We start from the raw sequence: 21,669 nt of genomic DNA on the forward strand, positions 1-21,669 counted from the left end.
TGTTTGTTTTTCACACCCAGGGCCTGTTAATTAGCTGCTCCTGCAACCCCACAGTTTGCACAACGCAGCCACGTGCACGTTCCTCAGGTGTGGGTCAGCATCTTATTTTGTTTTTTCACGCTGCTTTTCATACATGTGGAGACAAAAACATGAGAGAATAAAAGTACGCTGTGGTCTGTGTGCCAGTCCTGAACCAACAACTGCCTTCTGTGGGAATAAAAACAGCAGCAAAAGGAGGTGTAGTTTAAGTTGAGGTGGAGCAATCCCTCAGTGGGTTTCACTTTCACATGGTGATTAATCACTTAAGAAGATTTGCCCCCCCCCACCACCACCACCTCACTTCCCTGTGGTTGTCTGGCTAATGTCTCTCTGCTTAACCCATTTGAAGCCCTGGCTGCAAAGTGGCACATTTTCATCTGAAAGGACAGATGACTCACTAAGACAATAGACAGAAGGAGGTGTGGGTTTGGGGGTGGGGGGGTCTTTCCTCTCCCCACAGGCTCTCCTGTGTTGTCAGAGAAAGCTAGCATGTGGTCTCCACCTTCTCTGCAACTAAATGAATGATCTGTAATCGGGACAAAAGCGCTTCCCTCACTGAGCACGCTCAGCTCCACTTCAGGAACTTTATCAGTTCAGATTTCTCACGTTTGTTCTGTGTCAGGTGCTCTAAGCCCAGATGCAGGAACGCTGTACTCTACATGCAGTGTGGTTTACAGGACGGGGGGGCTGGAAAATGACCTTTGCACTTAGACTGACTGTTTCTTCTTCGTGGTGCTAAAAACGCTCACATTTCCTTTCCTCGCACCTATCAGAGGCCTCAAAAGTGATGACACCAACTCTGATGTTGAATGGTGGGAAGCAGACAGTACAGGAGTGTCGAAAAGCCTGTCTGTGCACGTCGGCTATTTTAGGTCTCTGAGTCTCTTCACTTTCTCAGACAGTAAAACAGGAAACTGGATGTGCTGAACATTACAGCAACATCCTCCCTGTAACTCACAGCTCCTTCAGCAGGTTACTACAGCAGGCGCTGAGGTCAGCTGCTCGTCTGAGCACACATGGGAACTCTTAACCAGTACAAGAGCTGGGCTGACTTTGTTGCTGCCAGTGAGGGGGCAGTCTGTGAACAAGCCCCCACCCCTGTAAAACAGTGACCGGTTGACCTTGAGCCTTATAAACCTACATCTAAGACAGCAAGGCCCCAACCACAGAGACTAGTCACTGCAGTCGAGTCACCTGAAGAGGCCCACTCACACAGGCTGCTGTTTGATTTCTGCTCTTTTCCACAGGGCAAAGGTCACCAGGAAGAACCTCGGGACTTCTTCCAACATGCAAACTTACAGCTGTCCTTCTTTTCTGTCACTTTGTGCTTATCACAAAGATTAACAGGCTGTTTGCTGTGTTAGGGAGCGGAGAGCACCACGCTGCCTGGGTCACACCCTGTTAGGAGTCCTAATGACGTGGCCTGAGAGAGACACGTGTTGCATACAGACCACAGACGTTTGACGACCTCACAGAGAAACAGCAAAGATCCTTTAGACTAGCATCAATCTCTGAATCACTCAAAACTGCAAAACTGGGGTGCAGGATGATTGTATCTGTGTTTTAGACTTTATTGAGAAGTAAGGACATCCAAATGTCCTTTAACAAGCAGAAGTCAGTCCTGCAGAGGTTGGAGAGGGGTCACTGCAGCCCACTGAGAGAAGCTGCTGTGCCTTCGAGGAGCAGAGTTTGTTCTGGAGACAAGTCAGCGAAGAAAAAGCTCACACAGCAGTGCTAACAAAATGGATTCCTTTGCAGAGTGAGCAAATGAGGAAACTGTGGTTTGAGGCTAAGATATGAGGAGGCTAAATAAGGTGGAAGGGGACACACCCCCAACCTGACCACAGGACCGACTCAACCTGGAACCAGAAGACTCTTCACGCTGACGACAGCCTGTTTGTGTTGCTGTGCTCTCTTTTGTCCGGCCTGTTCTCCTCATTTCCCTTTTCTGCTCTCACATCTGGAAAGCAGGACTGGTTCCCCTGCCATTCCCCATGCATCCACACACACACACTGACGTCATGCAGTTTGCTCTGCCTGATGGAAAGCATATGAGCTGAGAAAGGAACACTGGAGGAAGGGGTGTTGTCACTAGAACACGCAATTTATTTGCCAGAACTCGATTAAAATTCACTTTTTCCAGGACTTTTTCCCTCTTTGTACCTTATAATGCTGCTGCTTCTTCATGACAGTCTTATTATTCCAAACTCCAACATTAGGACCTGGTGCAGTGTTGGGATTACGGATGAGCGTTACATCTGTCCTTCTGCATGTAGACCCAGGTCGGACACTTCTTACCCATAGGAGCAACATTAGCTGGTTTCAGAGGCACACATCACCAGCTTTGCATATGAAACTTTCTCCTTTTTCTCTTGCAAAATCCTGCAGGAGAGGCGGGGTGCACTGGAGAACATGCCTCCAGCTGGACAATGCCATTGGCTGCCTCCCCAGTGCTCACTGGCTACATTTTTCCATAACATCAAAGCCAAGAAAAACCTCCTGTGTTGCTTTCCTCTGTTTGGGAATTTGCCACCACCACCATAATCACTTCTCCTGCCGGAGCCAGAATGGTTGCTAAGAAGGAAAAATAACACCAAAGAAAGAGAAAATAATACAAACGGAGGTGGTCTGTGCGTGTTCTTGGCGAAGGACGCATCTGATCTGGTTTGGATTTGTCCTCATTGCGAGCTGCAGGACACAGATGACTCACTGTCAACTTTACAGGCCTTATTTACCATGTATGTGTTTGTGCAGGGCCTTTTTTCACTCACTGTGGTGCAGAATTTAAACACTTCCTGCAAATTTAGCCTGTGAAACTCCTGCACACAATTTTACTGACGTCATAATGTTCAGGCGCAGATTTGCACAGGTGAGGTGTGGCATGGACAGTACCTACCCACGCTCCCCCTCTGTGAGCTCTTTCTGCTGATTCAGAACCAAAGCATTACAGATTTCAACTTCAAGGCAAGTTCACATGTAAGCACGACACCTCCACCCGTCATGCTACACCCGCTCAGCTTTATAATGCTAACATGTTTGATCTGGTCAACACACAGCGCCTTTAGAGCGTTTAGTACCAACAGCACCTGCTCGCAATCCAGCGACACCAAAACAACAAAAACAAGAATGCGATTAAAGCAGCGAGTGGCACTGCGCATGAACTGTAGGTACACTGCAGCTGGTGTATATAAGCCCTCTCATGCTGAGGGGTGATTACCTAGTTTGCAGTGCTGGTAATCTGAAAAGCAGCTTGGAGAGAGTTTTTTAAAGACGCAGCAGTGGTGGCAGTCTGTTCTCTCTCCCCCGGAGCAGCATGGCCAGCCTCACAAGCCTGCCAAAAAGAACTACCAGGAGGTATGAATCACCACATGTACAATATTTCACAATATTGTTAAAGTGCTTTGTGAAGTAGGTCAGCTGTACGAGTAGGTGCAAACGATGGTGATGAGCCTCCCACAGAGGTGCATTAGTGTTGGTGAAACATCTAAAACTGATAAGAACGGCAAGAGAAAACACGATGAGGCTCCAACGGGGCGTCAGCAAACGCTGCTGTAGTTTGGAGGCTACACCAACTCTCAGGAGAACCGAGAAAGCAGGTGGACACTGACATTTGACTTTGGCTAGGGTCAGTGTCACTCCTGACAACACGAGGCAATGCCTCGACCTCTGCACAGGTAGTCCAGCATCTCCAGGATAGAGCGCACCATTACCAGAAGGCACAGTCTCAAGACCAGGAGACAGGAGAGCTGGACAGGTCCTTAACCCGTCAGCAAGACCAGGACCCGCTCCTCTGTGCAAGGAGGAACAGGCCACAGCCACAGGCCTAGAAAATGACCTCCAACAGATGACTGGTGTGAATGACTCTGACCAAACATTCAGAAACGGAGCTCCAGTGGGCCCAGTGCTCCTCCCAGCACCATGGAGCCTGATTAACATTTGCCACAGAATACCAAAATGAAGGTCCGCTACTGGTGGCCCTTGTTTTTCACAAATGAGACCAGGTTCCCCCTGAGCACATGTGACACACATGAAGGGCTCTCCTGTGACATCAGGCAGTGATGGTCTGGGGAGGCGTATCCTTCTACAGCCAATGGCAGCCTGAGTGCTGTCACGACCCTGTTGTGCTGTGCGGGTCCTGGTTTCCTCCTGATGTCCAAGCTCATGTGGAGAGAGTGTGCAGGCAGGTCCTGGAGGATGAGGGAACTGACACCACTGATTGGTCCTTTACTTCTAACATATTACTCCACCCATATCAGCACAGACATGCAGAGTGATTATTTTCTCTTTCAGATCTGTGTTTTCAAAATGTTCCTTTCCTTTTTGTGAGCAGTATATCATCTAAAGGGTATTTATGGGCTCTTCATTCTACAGCACAATGCAGTACGAGTACAGGAAGGTAGCAGCATCGTGCTGCTCCCGACTCCTCGGTGACACTGCATGAGAGTCTACTGCCACTGACAACACAAACACATTAACACACATACACACAAGCGTGTGCGCGTCGTCTTTCCACCAGCTCAGACAAATGGAAATCAAAGTATTTACGCCTTGTGATCCACGCTGGCACCCTTCAGCAACACAAACTGGGCCTTCACGACTCCACCAAGATGCTTTTGTATAGAAACAGTTTTCATTCATCTTTGGCAAGATGAATGAATGCAAGTGTTTCTTAGAGTTTGTTTTAAAAGAGTAGAAAAAATGTTGTGGTTTGATATCTAAAATAGAAAACAGGATGTCCTGTTTCCTTAACTTTAACCCAGATATGGAAATTCTGTTATTCCCGTCAGTGGAACAGCACGGGAGGCAGACGCCGCCATCCTCGCTCTGTCTGCCGTACAGCCACTGTGAAATCGTTCGCTTCTCTGAGGTAAGCGTGCTGGGAGCCTATGGAACCACACGTGTGGGCGTACGTATGAGTGAGCGCACTACACAGTGTGTTCAAGTGCACAGCATGGGCACACTGTAATGTGGAGAAGGCCTAGACTGCAACAGAAGAACGGATGAGCGAGTGAGAGCGCGAGGAATGGATGGACGGCTGAATGAGAGCAGAGAGAAAGCCCCGGTCAGGCACGCGATGCTCAGCCAGAATCAGGTCAGAGGCCTCCCTCACATCCACGCTCTGCAGAAACGCTCGCTTCTGCACGGCTCCGCTAAGTTATACGCTGCTGCAAAGAACCACTTAAAGGTACAGTGCAACATTTTGGAAATCTGTTGTTTGCAACCTCACACAGAGACAGAAGTCACCGTGGATAGGGCCTTAAAGGAAACCGACTTATATATAGTATGTAGTGTTTGCTGAGACTCTTATTTGAGCTTGAAGAAGTGTTTCACTGTCACAGGTCTAATCTCACAAACAGATCCTCACCCCATGGAGCCACAGCCATGAAATGAATGATTACTTTTGCTTTTCTATGTATTAATCAGTCACTTGTAAAAAACAAGGTATGCACGCCTCACTTTTGCAAACAGCACAGCTTCATTGAAGCTGAATTAAGTTTAATATCCACACAGTATCCTGATGGACTTCCACCAGCTTGGGTCCCACAGACTGTGACGTACGTGTGAAGGTAAGGACACTAGAAGCAGGTGACACGATGAACAAACAGGCACGTGCATACACAAGGAGAGCTACATTTCTATAACATCTGACAACTCTCACTGAAGACTGCAGGTCTGTGGTCCCTACAGTCGACATGCATGATGTGGATGATCCAATTATTCTCCACCGTTGCTCCATCAAGGTTGGAGAGCTGCACTAATGAAGATGTGAGGAATATTAATATAAAGGTTTCCCTGTATGCAGATGACATACTTCAACATATCCCTGGGAGGTTTGGACAGACAGCTGACCCACAGGTGCCTGTGTGGAGTGGGCTAGTCCACCACAAGAGACCCGACTCGACAACAAGACACTGGAAGTGTGACACTGGAGCATTGTCTCTGAGTGTAATGGCGCTGCAATAACAGGAGCATGAGGTCACAGTATAACGCCGGGTTTTAGATCGGATTGTGGGAATTTTATAATTTAGTGAATAGGTTTCAAAACACAAGCAACTATTTAGTCCAAGTGTTCGTGCTTTTTCAGCTGAATATCACAAACACTTTGTCGTGGCCCTGATTGCCGTCCAGCCCATCCTTATATTTCTGTTGTCCAGCCCTTTGTGCAGTCATGTGTTGTCTTTATTGTGCTGTATAAATAAACTATGGTGTGGTCTTCCTAAACTAATAAGTGCACCAACTTTGGCTGAAATGATCTGTTTCAATGACTTCATCCGGTCTAAGAAATATAATTACAGCTCTGAGAAACAAATAAGTACTTTTAAATGAACATGTGGGCACAAACAGGAGATCCAGCTGGGATTATGTCTCTGTGCTCCTCCCACCAATCACCTGGAGGTCTCCTCTGCACAGAGACAGCACACAGGGCTTCTTTCTCATTGTAGTATTTACCTTATAGTATAAAGCACTACATGAAATTACTGTTATTGTGAAACAGCACAACATAAATTAAGAGCTGTGCCATATCATACCGTTGGCTCACTGACAGAGGAGGACGGCCCTCAGGCTCTCTGTACTAATAAATGCTGCCAGCCTGAAGCTGAGCTGATACATTAGTTTGGTGTGTTTTTCTATATCATAAATATCATTATCAAAAATGTGCTTAAAATAACACGGCATCACTCTGGGGCTGTGTGACCGATCCTAATCCAAACTAAACTGGAATTATCCAGAGCTTAACGAGGTTCCTCTGGAGATGCACTGCTCCAGCACTGCTCGGCGTGCATGCACAGTGTCGCAGCGGTGGCAGCGGGACTAAAGCCAGCCAGTTCCTGATTCTGCCCTAGAAGGCTGCATTCGCTTAGCAACCACATCAACGTTCAGCCGCCGCAGCAGTCAGTGTAATGTAGGCCAAAATACTGTGTGGAAGCAGACTGGTGCTTCTCCTCATGCTGCAGTAAGCATTAAGGAAAAGGAAGCCCCCCCCCCCTTTATCCCCATCAGACTAAAATAGACATATCCATGGTAGCCACCGCTCATGCTGTCCTGCACAGAGCCAGCACAGGACACGCTGTAGCCCTGCCTGTGCGTGGAGCACTGAGGTCACAGCCATGTTTAGTGTCACAGCTGCTCAGGCCTCGAGACAAAGGTTATTAGATCTACTGTACAGAAGGACACAGAGCAAACACAGGCCGGTCCAAGCAGGGTTAAAGGAGCCGTCTGCAGATTGCATCTGGATTCCAGTTTGTGACTGCCAGAGGCGCTGATGGTCATGAGTTTAGGATTTCTTTTGAAAACACTATCCCTGTTTGTCATTGTTCTGCAGCGCAGTTACCTGAGGAGGTCATGTGACAGAGACATTTCACCATACGCCGCTTCAACTCAGACTAGATCCATCAGCAGGATGAGGAACATACTACCATCAAACAGGACAAACAATGACTTTAATGTGACATGTACGCAGACAGGAGGATGCTCAGTGGCTGAAAACTGGACTAAATAATGAATCACCTGGATTCATTCTTACGTCTATTTTTCTCCCAGAAACATCAAACACCGACATGCTCAAGCTCGTAAACATCACAGGCCATCTTGTTTCAGTGGTAGCTGAACTTTCTTCGTGGTTCGGACTGTTGTTTCAGCAAAATACGCTGAGTGAAGACGGGCAATCGCACCAAACGACCACATGACACCGTTTTGGGACACAATGATGATTCTCAGCTGACCGCTCTGATGGCGTCACGTCAGTCGTTTCCCGCTGCACATTAAATCGGTCGGACAGACTCCGGCTCTACAAGGTCTCGTTGTGTTCTGCAACCTCAGTGAGTTTAGCACGATAGAAACAACAGAGCAGACCTCCACCGGGGCTGCGACGCTGATGTCAGGGATCCAAGGTCAAAGGTCATGGCAACAGTGCACCAGTCAAGGTGACAACTCATACTGTCATCGTGGTGAAACTCATAATGAGTTTAAAGCCATAGTTTCATGTCGCACCTCCACCTATGGCCTACATTTGCAACAGAGACGTGTTTGGGCGTGTGTGTGTGTGTGTGTGTGTGTGTGTGTGTGTGTGTGTGTGTGTGTGTGTGTGTGTGTGTGTGTGTGTGTGGCTCCACTGATTCATCACGATCCTTACATGAGAGAAAACAGGAGGACATTTGTGACTGCTGATTGATTGTGAAATCAGTGTTTCCACAGTGTTGGTGAGGGGAGCACACTGAGATGATTTTACACATAAAAACCAAATGAGCTCATCATCAGATCACCTGGGGCTCCAAGATGAGACTGACTAAACGAGCAGATGAACTAAAACCCTGCTGGACGTGTTTGATACATGAAGCTAGCAGTTTGTGCAGATATGTAACAAGGATTGGATGAAAACCATTGACCAGAATGCAAAGAGTTCAGCTCTGTGCACACAGGGAGGAGTGAGGGGAAGCCCACCACGTGGCCCCTTTCAGCTGTCATGGAAAACTTCCTTCCCCAGTTTTTCTCCAGTTTCTCCAGTGGCGCTTAATCGTGACAGTCCCGTTTACTTGGACAGCGTGTAGGAGGCTGCATCCACCCCTGGCTGTGACGCTGCTGTTTGTTTTTATCTTGAAGAGGACTACTTTTTTGCTCTGCTCAGTCTACATCTTTGTGAGGCCACAACACAAAGAGGCTCTTTTGGTTGGGTGTGGGGAGCCGGGCAGCCTCAGATTCACGCCAGCACGTACTGGTGCTTTCCACTCTGGAGCCGGACATTTTGTTCCACTGCTGAACTCTGGAGCCAAATCACATGATTTCCAGTGGAGACGGAGAAGGGCTGGAAGTGAGTGAGGAAGGATTCGACTTCCACTCCATTTGATCCTAACCCATATGCTCAGTTTGATTGTTTGAACCGGGCTCCACGCTTTCTTTTATCACACACGTTGATAAGAATGTGACAGCATGGGCCTACGCTGTACTCACTCCTCAGTTCACACACAGAGAGGATTACTACAAAGCAAACAGTGATAGTAGATAACCTGCTGCAATTTTGGTCGTGAACACGATGGGTCGGGACCAAAACTGTGGAGCAACACAGAGTGATCATAGGAGACAGTTAAATGAGGAGTGCTGACAGTGCTTCCGACAGCAGGGCGGAGGCGTCACAGGAAGCCAGTGTGGTGTCGAAACCAGAAGTCTAAGGCTCGCTGCCTGCCACGGTTCTGCGGTAGACGCTCGCCCTAACAGTCTGCTGGGTTGTTGCGGCCAACAGCCGACACACCGCTCAACCCTCACTCTGTACTGAGAAAAAGGGAAGTGGGGGGGACATCGCACAGGTTCGGTTGCACACATGTGCATTCATTTTGAACAAAGAGGCCCATCCCCGAGCTTCGGCCTGTTGTCTACAAACATCACACTGATGAGGTGCTGCAAACTCTGGTATCAGCAACCTCTCTGACCCCGGCGATGAGCGCACACGGGCCACAGAGGGGTCCCGTCCAGCTGTTTGTGCGTTACATTAACGTATGGAGTCGACGGGGTTATAGTGGATGGTCTTTACAGTCCAGTGAGTCCAACGATGCTCCTCCCTGCTGACAGCAACATTTTTATCAGCTTAAAAAGCTAAAGCCAATGATAATGAGACTGAATTCAGACAACAAAAATGTTAAAAATGTCCCATTTCCTGCCCTCTGTCTCTTTCACCAGGTTGGTCTCTGCTCTAATGGACACATTAGCCGCCGGCTTGTCACTCCATCACAATTAGGTGGCCATGAGGTCATCCCTTCACTTCTACTCCCATCTACATCAGGGAGCTATCATTTCATTAGTCCTGTTGGGGAGGGCGGTGGATGGGTGGGGAGTCTAGCCCTTCCTCGGGCCTCTCTGATTCACAGCATGAAGGAGAGAAGGACAGGACGAGGATTTTACTGGATGATGTGAGAAGGAATTTAGCTGAATAAACCTTGGAGTCAGCTGTACAAACACGTCGGAGAACTGTGCTTCTTGGCATTTCAAAGGTTGAACGAGCTGCCCATCAGGGCTTTGCAGCCCGTCTTCTTCTGGGCTTTTGGAGCTGAGGAACAAGAACACGACTGTGCTGCGTTATGTCTCAGCAGCGTTTGCACCTGCTGAACCTGAAACGTATCGATCGCTGCAGGAAGTGGAATCTGATGTTTCACTGCACTTCCCCAGCTGGACGGTTTGGCCACGAGCAGCTCTGGTGGAGCACAAGACGGGGCTCAAATCAGGTTAACAGAAAGAACTATACTCAAAAACACAGAGCACTCATGACTCTGTCCTTGGGCTGAGACTAAACACTGGCTCCACAGACCTGTGCTCTGCAGAGAGTCAGACGCTGGCATGTGTCACACCGGGTTTCCTCTACCATCAGATAGCATCCAGCTCCAGAATAAACCTCAGTCTTCCTTGAAAACCACCAAACCAGATCTACCATCCTTACAACTAGAAAATTGTAACCACTTCTAAAAAAAACACATCAACACTCAGACATGCTGCCAGGGAGAAGAAGACACACTGTCACAGATTTTCCATATCCCAGTCAACCTGAGTGATTTGTGGGAATTTAGCGATTTTGTCTCGCCGGTTGTTTTTGCCCATCACGTTGTTGTGTGACGTCGTTAACCCCGCAGGACAGGCTGTAGACAAGCACAGTCCTAGAAAGCATGCACTGACACTACACTGGTGGGATGGTGGGAAAAAGCTATGCAAACCCTCTCACACACACACACACACACAGTTTAATCCTCTACACAACCATAGAGATAACCAGCTTTCATGCAGGGAGAGAGGGGGAACTGTGAGATGAGTGGGCGGAAGAATGGGAGTGGGAGTGGAGGTGGCGTGGCAAGGTTCAGCTGCAGAAGCCCTGACCTCTGCACGTGTGAGAGGGGATAATTAAAGCTGAGGTCACACTCGTCCAAACGTGACACGCACCTGAGCGGCAGCATAAAAGCTGCAGCGGGGTTTAAATAAACAGATGTGCTGCTGCTCCAGACAGCCGTGGCAGCGTTTCTATGAAAGAAGATGCTGAGAGTAACGCCTCTGCGCCCGGAGGTGTTACACATGCAATGCGTTACCTCGTCTCAGAGATCTACAATTACATTCATTATAAGCCGAGGGCTTCGAGAGGTCTATTGTCTGCTGTGCAGGATGGGAATGAGCGCATTCACACGTGTGTGCATGCAGAAAGAGGATGCCTAAACAGCCGTATGCACGTTTACAATAAGACACAAGCAAGAAGCGCGTAAAAGGAAGTGTGCAACGTACAAAATCAATAAGATAGGCTGAAGCAGAGGAGCAAGTCTGGGCCTGGCTGGAGACGGCTTCCTGAACCTGAGAAGCAGGCATCGGTGCCAAGAGGAGGGATCGTCTTTCAGCGTATTGTTTTATTTAGCATTCCTTCATTTGCCAGAGTGAGGCTGGCTGATTTCATTCAGGAGATTGGTGACTTGGAAAGCAGGAACAGCCCAGCCGGCCTGATAAGCACATTAAAAGCCTTTGTTTCCAACACTCGGTTCCTGAGGAGTAACCTTAGCCTCCGAACCCCTGACTGCCTCTACCAAGAGGCCCTAATTTGCTCGCACACACCCATCTTCCACCTCAACTTCCTGACAAACTGAGGCGAGGTGTGGCTGCACTTTATAAACTGTGTTACCAAAGCGGTGTCGTCCTGTTCTGCCCGGCCGTGCGCTCCCGTCTGCGCTCAGCAAATCGAACCAGCCCAAAGCTTCTTTGCTGGTTTCACCTCAAACCCACTGATGGCTGCGTTTGATAGAGCAGCACTTCTTATAAAAGTGTGAGAACACTCGAACGGTCAGTCAAAGTTCACCGCCGTGCCAATTAATCCTGTTTAACATTAACTCGCTCAGCTCGAACATAACTAACAGCGGCTAGACATCACAATGACTCAGAGCAGACTAAACAACAGTAAAGATCAGATGTGTTTGTGCTGCGTGCAGCCAGGAAACACACCATTTCTGAGAAAAGACATGCGCGTGCACTCGAGTCTGCTGCGCACTTTCGCAACTTTGCCTTCTCTCACAAAGCTGCCATTTGATTTCACAAAGGTGAAGTTTAAGGGATCAAAAAGGTGCATCCAGAAACAAAGACGGAGCTTTCTGTCTTTTATTAGCAGACTTTGTTTCAGTGTGAGACAAACAAAGTGCAACACTCGCGTCTTACACAAAGGGTGACTCACGTTTGTTTGTCATTCCATAAAGTGGGTTTGATTGATGCACACAGCAGCTCTCCCCCCACGCTTCGCCTGGTTACGTGCGCCTCCTGTCCTACAGACGCGCTCCTTCCTGCAGCGACTTGTCTCTGGTTGTGCCTCGGGCCCTTCACCCAACGTGTCCCCCTCGTCTCTCACAAGCACATACTTTCATCAGATTGCAGTTATTGTTTATCCGACTATCTGTTAAATAAGTCAAATGACTAAAAATACCATCAAATGTCAGAAGTAGACGAGCTGTGTGGTGAGGAATATGTGCCTGAACAAAGACAGGACAGGAAGCATTTAATGATAGAAAAGATAAATGATGTTTTAGCTCATTTCCATCTGCAGGCAGAAGGTGAGATGTAATTAAAATCAATAACAAACACACACATATATCCACACACACAGGTTTAAGCACCCATGATAACAAACATCAAGCATCCAAATGTTAATCATGGTGGGTTATTATGGGCACCAGAAGCAGACTGATATGATGGGATAATTACATTTTGTCACTCAGTGGTAAACCTGCGTTAGCCTCCTGACACCAGAGCCCACTGCTCCCTAACCAGCAGTGCTGGAACCAAAACCAGTCTGGTTAAAGGAAGCTAAATGTCTCTTAACATCTACATGCAGTGGTAGAAAGCAGACAGCGTCCACACTGTCTGCTTTCTACCACTAAAGATGAAAAACAGGGGGACAGAGGGTTGAAGGGGGGAGTCTGGCACTTTGGGATCACTGATCCCTGCACTGAAGGGGGGATGGGACTCAAAGCAACAGATCCACAGCTGATACTGGTCACAAAGGATGTGACAATAGCTAGCCAGTGGACAACTGCCCCGAAACCACACACATAACACAAACACCACCCCATACCTCCACAACAATACTCCGCCAACCTCCTGGGAGCTGCCCTTCCACATGGCTGAGGCCAAACCAGTGCACCCCCCTCCCCACCTCTGCACCCCCCCAAAATCCCTTGAAGAGTGAAAAAGAAAGAAAGAGGTTTCCAAGAACCGAGCCTTTCTCTTAAGAACAGAAAGTATACCTGACGCCCTCTCTCTCTCTCTGCTCTGACTGGATATACTGTTACTGCATTTCAGAACATTTAACGCCCCCTTTGGTGACAGACAATCAAGCTCCCCAACTAACAGAGTGCGCCATGATGGAGAGGACAAACAAAAGATGGCTAAGGTCAATCAGCTTTATTTTCAGCATTATAAACCTAGCTGTAAAGTTTGGTAGTGCATGCAATGTGGACTAGATTTAAGAATTTCAAATAGAAATGAATGTGAGTCACATGATGTCTCTTCCAGTGGGATGTTTTGGAGCAGTGTAAAGAAAAAGGACGACGATGCTATTCTACATATTTCCAGCCAGAGTAGAAACATGAAGCTTTGCTGCTCTGCTTCTTAAACAGTCTCCCACTGCTATCCCATCCACTGGACAGAGACTTTGCTGCTTAGTTGACTTGGCAGCTCCTGCTCGGAGGAACGGTGCCCGTTCAATCAGACGTACGATTAGCACCGTTTATTATTAGCTTGACAATCTCCCGGCATTTGCCTCTACCTGTCCTTCCCAAACTTTGAGATGATTCCAGAGATGAGCTAGCACTCGTCCCATGGACTGAGCTGGACCACTGGCTCGTGACATGATCTTAAAGGAGGACATTGTGGATGTTGTGTTAGAGAGCTGCAAGGCTGTAAATGCGTGCACGTATGATTCTTTGGGCTTCTGTATCATTTATAAGACTTAAAAGGAATTGCGGGGGTGGACTCGGGTTGCTGTGTGGAAGTCTAAGCTCAGTATGTGTGGCTGGGATGGGGGAGGGATGGGAAGCATCACTGTGGGAGACAGGCAGATGGAGATGGAAATGAGTAGGCATTGAGCTCATGTTAATCTCCTCCTACAGCTGATGCAGGCACAAAACAAGAACACATATTTGTCCACATGCGCACTTGCATGACTGCAGATCATACACCCGACCGGGCCTGTGCGCCATCACGCTCCAAACGAGGCAAAGGGATGCTTTTGCTATTCACACATTCCCATGTGTGCTTTGTAGAAAAGTTTGCAACCAAATTTGAAATGCATCTGAGCACAACTTCCACCGCGCAGCACTCAGTTTACTGTATCACGGTGGATCTCATTTATTTGATAGCATGTGAGACTAGCTGCCTTCATCAGACAGCCATCTGCCCTGTGGGAGTGGCTAAGCCACACGCCATTGGCCGACTGGTCGTCAAGAGAGGCGAGGGGTGAGGCGGGTCACCTCTTTATTTGGGGAGGGAAAGGTCATGCAATAGTAGCTGCCCTACAAACAGCATGAGGGGGGATGGGGTACCTCCAGCGGCTGCTATCATACACAAAGGCTGCTCCTGGTCTGACACAGCAGAAAGTAACCTCCCCCCTCCCATCTGACTCCAGTTCATCCTGGATCCATCTAGACGGCATCTCTCACCAACCATCGCGGCGTTTATTGTCAAAGATTAAGAAAAGCTTTAAGAAAGACAGCAAGACGGCAGAAGGTTGGAATTTTCCATGGAAATGCATGTCCTACATACACATCAGATTATCTCCACAGCCTGATCTCACATCTTCCTCTGCACTTTATACAGACATGGGAAAAAAAACGTTTACAGATATGACTCTCTTTCAATCATCCATGCGCTCCATACACCGAGTGTGGACAGGCTGCACCATTTAGTTAACATCAGCCAGGTGCTGGGTTAGGCTTCAGTGAGTCAGACTAATGTTCACCTGTCTTTGTGAGACTCACACTGAAATCTTTTTACTAAAAACCTGTAAGAATAAAATGTGACATGTTTCAACATTCAGCACTGGTGAGCCACCAGCAGGAGGACTGGTGGAAGCCTGACTGCCTGATTCTCTGATGTTCAACACCAAAAAACTGTCAAACCTTTTGACCAACTTATTTTCATGCACATCACTAACACTGCCCCCTCTTCCCCGGGGAAGGAGCTGCAGGGGAGAGCGTGCTGCTTGGGCACGTCCAGTTATGCTGATGAATATTTCACAGACCACCTCATTAAACAAACATGCCTATGGTTACCTACCATCAGCTGTGGCTAACAGTCAAACTACACATCAAATTCCATCATTTGGCTGAGAAAGAGCTTCTGTCCCACGAGACACCTGGATCAGGTCCTCTCTTACCTGTGCTATAATCCCAATGAGACACACTTAAGGTCCTTTGAAGACGTAAGAACAGCCACAGCCAGCCGTGTGTGTTTGTGTTATCATACGGCTCGGAATATTCTCACAGGAATGTCAAAGACTGGAAGGAAACACTTGATTGTCACGCACGCTACTGGCTCGTCAAACCGATATTCAAACTTTCCCAGATGACCTGCATGCAGCCATGCACAAACCTTATCTGGCCTGCTCTTTTTTCACCCCTCCATCTTCTTCAAATGGACAGGCAGACCCTTATTGACTTAAAGCAAGTATGTGTCCATAGCAGGCAGAGATATGACTGCAGCGCCGTGTTTCGGCACCACTGCTCTTTGTATATTTCACCAAAGATTTCACTTCTCACATGTTGGAAGAAATAGTTCTTCTCAGCTGTGAATCCAATCAAATCTTACTCAAGCAACGTGTTGCCACTGAACATCTCACAGCTTCTGTAAATTTGAAGCCCTATTTGAAATAGCTGATATTGAGAAATCAGGACTGTGCACTGCTTTCATCCTTTGTGCACAGTCGAGCCACACCTGAGGAAAGAAAAGTCCTTTTGTTTGCACAAGTTAAAAACTGTTGATACAAATGGCTTGTAGCAGGGAGACGTGCTGTATGAACACAATCGCTGCACCCAGTTCATTTCCACCACTGCTGGAGTCGCAGTCGTAAGCAGCCGTACACCCTGCTCCCACAGAGAGGCTTGTCCTGAGAGCAGCTGCAGTGGAAACAGACTTTTCATCAATGACTGGTCCTCAGAGTTTTTGTCATGGAGCACAATGATTCATCGCTGAGGTGTTTTTCCATATAGGAGAGCAAAACACATGCTTTTTGTTGTTCATTGCCAGCATAGAAGAAGAAAGCACCAACCCTGAATGAAACACTCTTTTTAAATATTCTTAGAAAGTGAAGAATACTTTGGTCTTTGAATGCGCTCCATACCTTCAAGCAAAGACTGAAGCACCATTCACACAGTGAGGTGGTTCATTTCCAACACTGTTAGAGTTCTGACCCACAGCTCGAACCAGAGACACGACTCTATCATGTCAGTCGTGTTTTTAATGGGACGGCCCAAAACATAGTTTTTAATAGAGTAGCAGAACAGAGCCCTGACTGAAGTGGTGTCCTCTCCCAGCACACGGCACAAAATGCACTTTTTATGAAAAGGAAAATAGGAAAGTATACAAACTGACCAAAACAGCCACACAGTCGGGCTCCACTGCAGACTGCTGCACAGGATCAGAATGGAAATATTCCCTGAACAGCCACTGAAACACACAGCTCCCAGCTGTTGTTCTGTCCGCTGTGTGGACATGGCTGACTGTCAGCAGGCTTAGCCAGCACTGCGCCTTGCATATGAAACAGGACATGGGCCTATATCCCCTGTGGGAGTTCACTTCCTCTGAGCCCCCACCACCACAGCCCCACGTCTCTCCTGAAACAAGCAGCTCCTTCAGCTGGAGGCCAGATATCCCAAGCACCAGGGGTAGCAGGGTGGGGGCAGCAGAAAGGGAAGTGCTGGCTTCTGCACGTTAGAGATTTAAGAAGTGCCCTGACTTGGAAGGATATATTCAGACTCGACAGTTGTGCGTTCCAACCCTACGCAGGTTTGGTTTGAGCCTTTCCTCAGCCACACGTGGAAACAGCCTGCAGGAATGTGTTGGTTGTCAGCACAACAACGCAGCATATGTGGAGCATCGACGCAAAATGGCCTCTGCTATTGTTCTGGCTGGTTTTTAGTGCACATCTGTCTCTGAACAAATCCCATCCCAGCACTTTAGGACGAACCTGAAAGCTCCGCAGACACGCACGCTTCGCTCGCGACCAGTTACAGCAGTGGTGTAAACATGCTCACCACTCTGAGGAGGCGCACATCTGCAATATGAGCTCAGACCGATGAAGCAACAATAATAATAATAGTACAGTAACCAAGAAGCCCGAGGACGACCCTCTCCACGTAGGAAGGTGCCAAAACCCAAACAAACCAAAAACGTCCGAGGTAAACTTTTTTCAAAGCCAAGCACGAGTCGAGCTTCAGCTGCCCACCACCATCCACCACAGCCACCCTCACTCCTCATATCTCTCTAAACCAGGCAGACCGTGCAGAGCCGACGTCATCGTGAGGCCAAATTATAAAGTTAGTGTCACACTAAATCTGCAGCCACAAGCCTTATCTCCACATCCTGATGTGGAAACCCACTCATTATGTGTGCCAGCCAGAAAGCAGAAGCCTGGCATGGCAATCTGGGGCCGGCTTCCCCAACCTACGTGGAACGCTTCAATGCATTTGTGCTTTGCAGCCTGCACTGTGTATGCATCCTACAAGACAAAAAAAGGAAAAGTGAACTTCAAGTTCACACTTTCTCCACAACTGGAGGCACGCTGCTAAATGTGGACAGCTTTTTTTACTCTGTGATTCACTCGTCTCAGGAGGAAGCTTTCAAAAGAGCGTCTGCAAGGAGGGAAGTGTGGCAATATCGCTTCCTGTGTCTGTCTGCTATGCGAGACTGCTGCTGACACTTTTCTATCAGTCTTATTAATATTCACTGAGCTGCCCTCCTTTGACAACAGTGACGCATTTCAAAGTAAGGCGCTGTGGCGACATCCTCCACAAACATTTCCTCAGCTGTGCCCAAATGTGTTGAGAAAAAGGAGAGCAACAATATTTCTCAACCTGTGTGCAGTCCCTCAGATGCTCGGGGGCGGGGCTTGAATTAAAAAGCATTTCAAACAAGCCTTGAGCTTAACATTCGGGCGCCCCGTCAGCACTTGGAAAAACACAAGAGGCCCCTGAAAGTGGAGCTCCTTGAGGTGTGTCCACTCAAGTCTGAATGAAAGTGTGTGCCAAGAGTGTGTGTTCGCCGTGCATGGTAGGACTCTGGCACTCTTCAGGACTTCAAGGGCCTCCCTGATCTCCCTTTCTTTGGCAGGTTTTTCTGAAAGAAGCCTCAGTGGAGGAGTGGAGGAAAGCTCTTGTAAACACTTGTGCTGTTGCTTTCTGAGCCTCATCAACAACTCCGCTCTGCTCTACAAGTCCACCGAGGAGAGGGAGAGTAGGCAAAAGGAGGAGCCCTGTCAGAGGTGGGTGGCTGGCCTGGTAGAGGGGGTTCTGATGTTTGCTGAATGCTTCCCTTTGTTGGGATCATGTTATGTTTCCACCACAATACTTCTAAACCCCGCTTCATCAGCTCCATTCATGTGTAACAGTTCATGCAAATGGGCTCACTAGCCTTTTTCCCCCTACAGGGGTGGGATCAGTCTGCAAACACCAAAGCCAACACAGAGTCCTTCCATGCAGCTTTAAAGCTCAGAAAAACAAGCCTGATGATTGAGGCTGGAGGTGTGTGACCAGTGAAATCACTAAAACCTGGTTACTGGGATTGTTCAAACAAGAACACAAGAGAAGCTGGATAAGACTAGAGAGAGGGGGAAATGACATCAGCACTGATTAAACCACAGACAAGTAAAATGACACATAAGATACCAGCTCAGTCTGTCACACTAACAGGTCTATCTCACCCACTGGAGATAGAGACAGTCACAGACAGCAACCCACTGAACCACAGTGTTCTGAAGAAGGGACAACATTATCTCACAACTGTTGTTTACTATTTCCCATTGAGCCATTTGTTGGGAAATGAGATTCTATTTACTGTACGGGCCAATAAAAAGCGACCCTTTAAGGCGTTTCACGGCCAGATAATGGCTTTATTGCCACCAGAGGCATATTGTTGTCGCTGCTGGATGACGCCCAATTAGTAAGACCACAGCAGCAGCAGTGACCAGACACTGTCAGGCTCAGCATCCACTCCTGAAACGTGTTCGCTCGGACATGTTTCAAGTTTGGTGGCCCACGCTCGTTTTAACGTTAAGGAGAAGGGTGGCGGATAACAAGCTGCAACAGTTAGAGCTCGGAGACCAGCTCACCTTGGATGATGCTTTCCTCTTGTACTTGTTGGCGAAGTCGAATTTCTCCTTAATCTCGTCCAGGAAGAGCTCCAGGCGGGCCTTCTCCTCTTTCTCCGTGTAATCCTGGCCCAGGAGGATGTACGCCCTCCAGTTGGCCGAGTCGAAGCCCCAGTGGCAAGTCCTGTTCTCCTGCGCCTTGTGGCCGTGCACCACGAACTTGTGGGTCGGGTACATTAGTCTGCAGTCCATGCACTGGATGCACGCTGCGTTCGGGCTGGTGTACAGCTCCGGCACGAACAAGCCTTTGCACTTGCCGAAGCACTCGTGGTAGACTTTGAAGCTCCTGTCGGTGAACTGCAGCTCCAGCGAGCCTCCGTTCATCTCCTTCTTGCAGCGCGGCGGGTAAGCGCCTCCGTAGATCAGGGCGTTGCAGAGCCGCTCTGCGTCCGTCTTGGTGATGAGGCCGCAGGACGGCGCCGAGAAGGGAAGGATCCCCATGACTTTGAGGATCTCCAGCTGGTCGGCCGTGCAGCGGGAGCAGTAGATGTGCAGCTCGTCGCACACGGAGTTGATCTGCTGCAGGGTAAAGTCCCGCAACACCGTGTTGAGAATCTGTGGCAGGCACAGCCGTTTCTCCCCGCCGACCACAAAGCAGGAGATGGTCTCCCCCTCCAGGACCGTCTCGCACCTCTCCGTGGAGCGGTCCGACGGGATGAAGAGCGGGCCGGGCATCACTGGCGGCGGTAGATGCTGCAGAACCGGCTCGGGCTCCTTCCCGTCCTTCTTAAAGAGCAGCTCATGTTGCCAGCGAGCAGAGAAAGCGGCCGGTCCACCCAACGAGCTCATAGAGCTGAGGTGAAACTGCTTGAGAGTTTGTTGCAGTCCCGGATGAGGCTGGAAGCTCGGCCGACTTACAGTCTCCATGCTTTTCCTGCAACTTTAGATGCGTAAATCCTTCCTACGGTCGACCGGGAATCACAACCAGCTAGGCGTCCTTCAACCTGGTAAATCCACCGCGTCCCAGAGCTGATCAGATGTGCGAAACGCCTCATCAACCATCCAGGAAAAAAGTCCCAGCTGCAATTTTATTCCCGTGTGTGAGTCAACACCGACCAGTCGCTCCCTGTAGCAGTGCGCCGACTGTCCATATTTGAAAAAACGGCTTCCAAACTCCACCGAGGCGAAAAGTTCCGTTTGTCAGGCTTGAAAACGAAATGTAAAAATCCTTATTTGAGGTTCTTTCCGCTGTCGAGGACGAAACGTCCACCCCGTTTGCCCCCGCAGTTCACTCTGACTGCGCGGAGAGGAGAAGTCTGAAGAGCCAGCCCGCTCGCGAGAGCTCTCTCTCCCCCAGTCTGAGTGCGCGTGTCTCTCTCTCGCTCTCCCTCGCGCTCCGTCTAGGTCTCTCTGTCGCGCGCTCACTCACACGCCCCCTCCCTTTGCGTTTGTGTGTCTGGCTCAGTCATTGAATCCCGGCCAGGAATGTGAGTGACTCTGCAGGCAGGCCGGGCTCTTCCAGGAACAAGCCGCCACCCCCCGCACGTACACGCGCGCACGTGCACACAGAAAAGAGAACGGCGAAGAAGAAAAAGAAACGAACTGAGCAAAGCAAAGACAACGACGCATTCAGGCCGTGGAAGAAAAGGAGAATTCAGACGTTTTCCTACTTTTTCTAAGGCGTAGATGGGAAATGTTGTTCTTTTTACCACGTGGCACCCCAAGCTGTGACTATACGATGCTGTAGCCTTTCAGTCTAATATAAGATTGACTGCATGGTTGGATCTTAAAGGAGAGACTCTTCTTTTGATGAAGAAGCTTTATTTGTCTCTTGCAGTTGCCTGCAGCGAAACAGGACCTCTGCGACCATACATACATTACACAAACGTCACGAGACAGGTCAGAACAGGTAGCATGAAGAAAAACAATGAAATGTACAACACAATAGGAGGAGAGAAAAAGTAAAATATTTTAAAATATTATTGCATTTACTTTTTTATTTTGTACTCTGTTCCTTTATTATTACTATACATCTTTATTTGAATGATTTTATACTGCTAATAAAATTTTTGCATAATCTTTTGCATAGTAACATTTTTTGCATTTTAAAAATTATTATCATTAAGTTCTTTAAAACCCAATGAAGCATATCCTATTACTGCTGCTATATTATAATGTGAGTAAACATCTGGAGCACACAGTTTACACATTGGTGACCAGTTTCTCCCCAACTTTTGTCTGCATTTTAACTCAACATGCAGTTTGTTTACAGCAGCGGTGCAGTAATCCACCGACGAAACCCCGACGGGAACGGAATTTTCACG

The 21,669-nt window shown here is 48.4% G+C and overlaps 1 protein-coding gene across 1 annotated transcript in view; it reads right to left on the reverse strand.

Annotated features, from left to right (window-relative positions):
* The window catches only part of skia (v-ski avian sarcoma viral oncogene homolog a), a 65,335-nt gene extending 44,033 nt beyond the window's left edge, over window positions 1–21,302 (reverse strand). The window contains exon 1 of the mRNA XM_063465420.1: window positions 19,367–21,302. Coding sequence (XP_063321490.1) covers window positions 19,367–20,272 — 906 coding nt within the window. The 5' untranslated portion in view covers window positions 20,273–21,302. The remainder of the gene's footprint in view (window positions 1–19,366) is intronic.
* Window positions 21,303–21,669: the final 367 nt, after the last annotated feature.

Source organism: Pelmatolapia mariae, linkage group LG20 (genome assembly GCF_036321145.2).
Source record: "Pelmatolapia mariae isolate MD_Pm_ZW linkage group LG20, Pm_UMD_F_2, whole genome shotgun sequence".
NCBI lineage: Eukaryota > Metazoa > Chordata > Actinopteri > Cichliformes > Cichlidae > Pelmatolapia > Pelmatolapia mariae.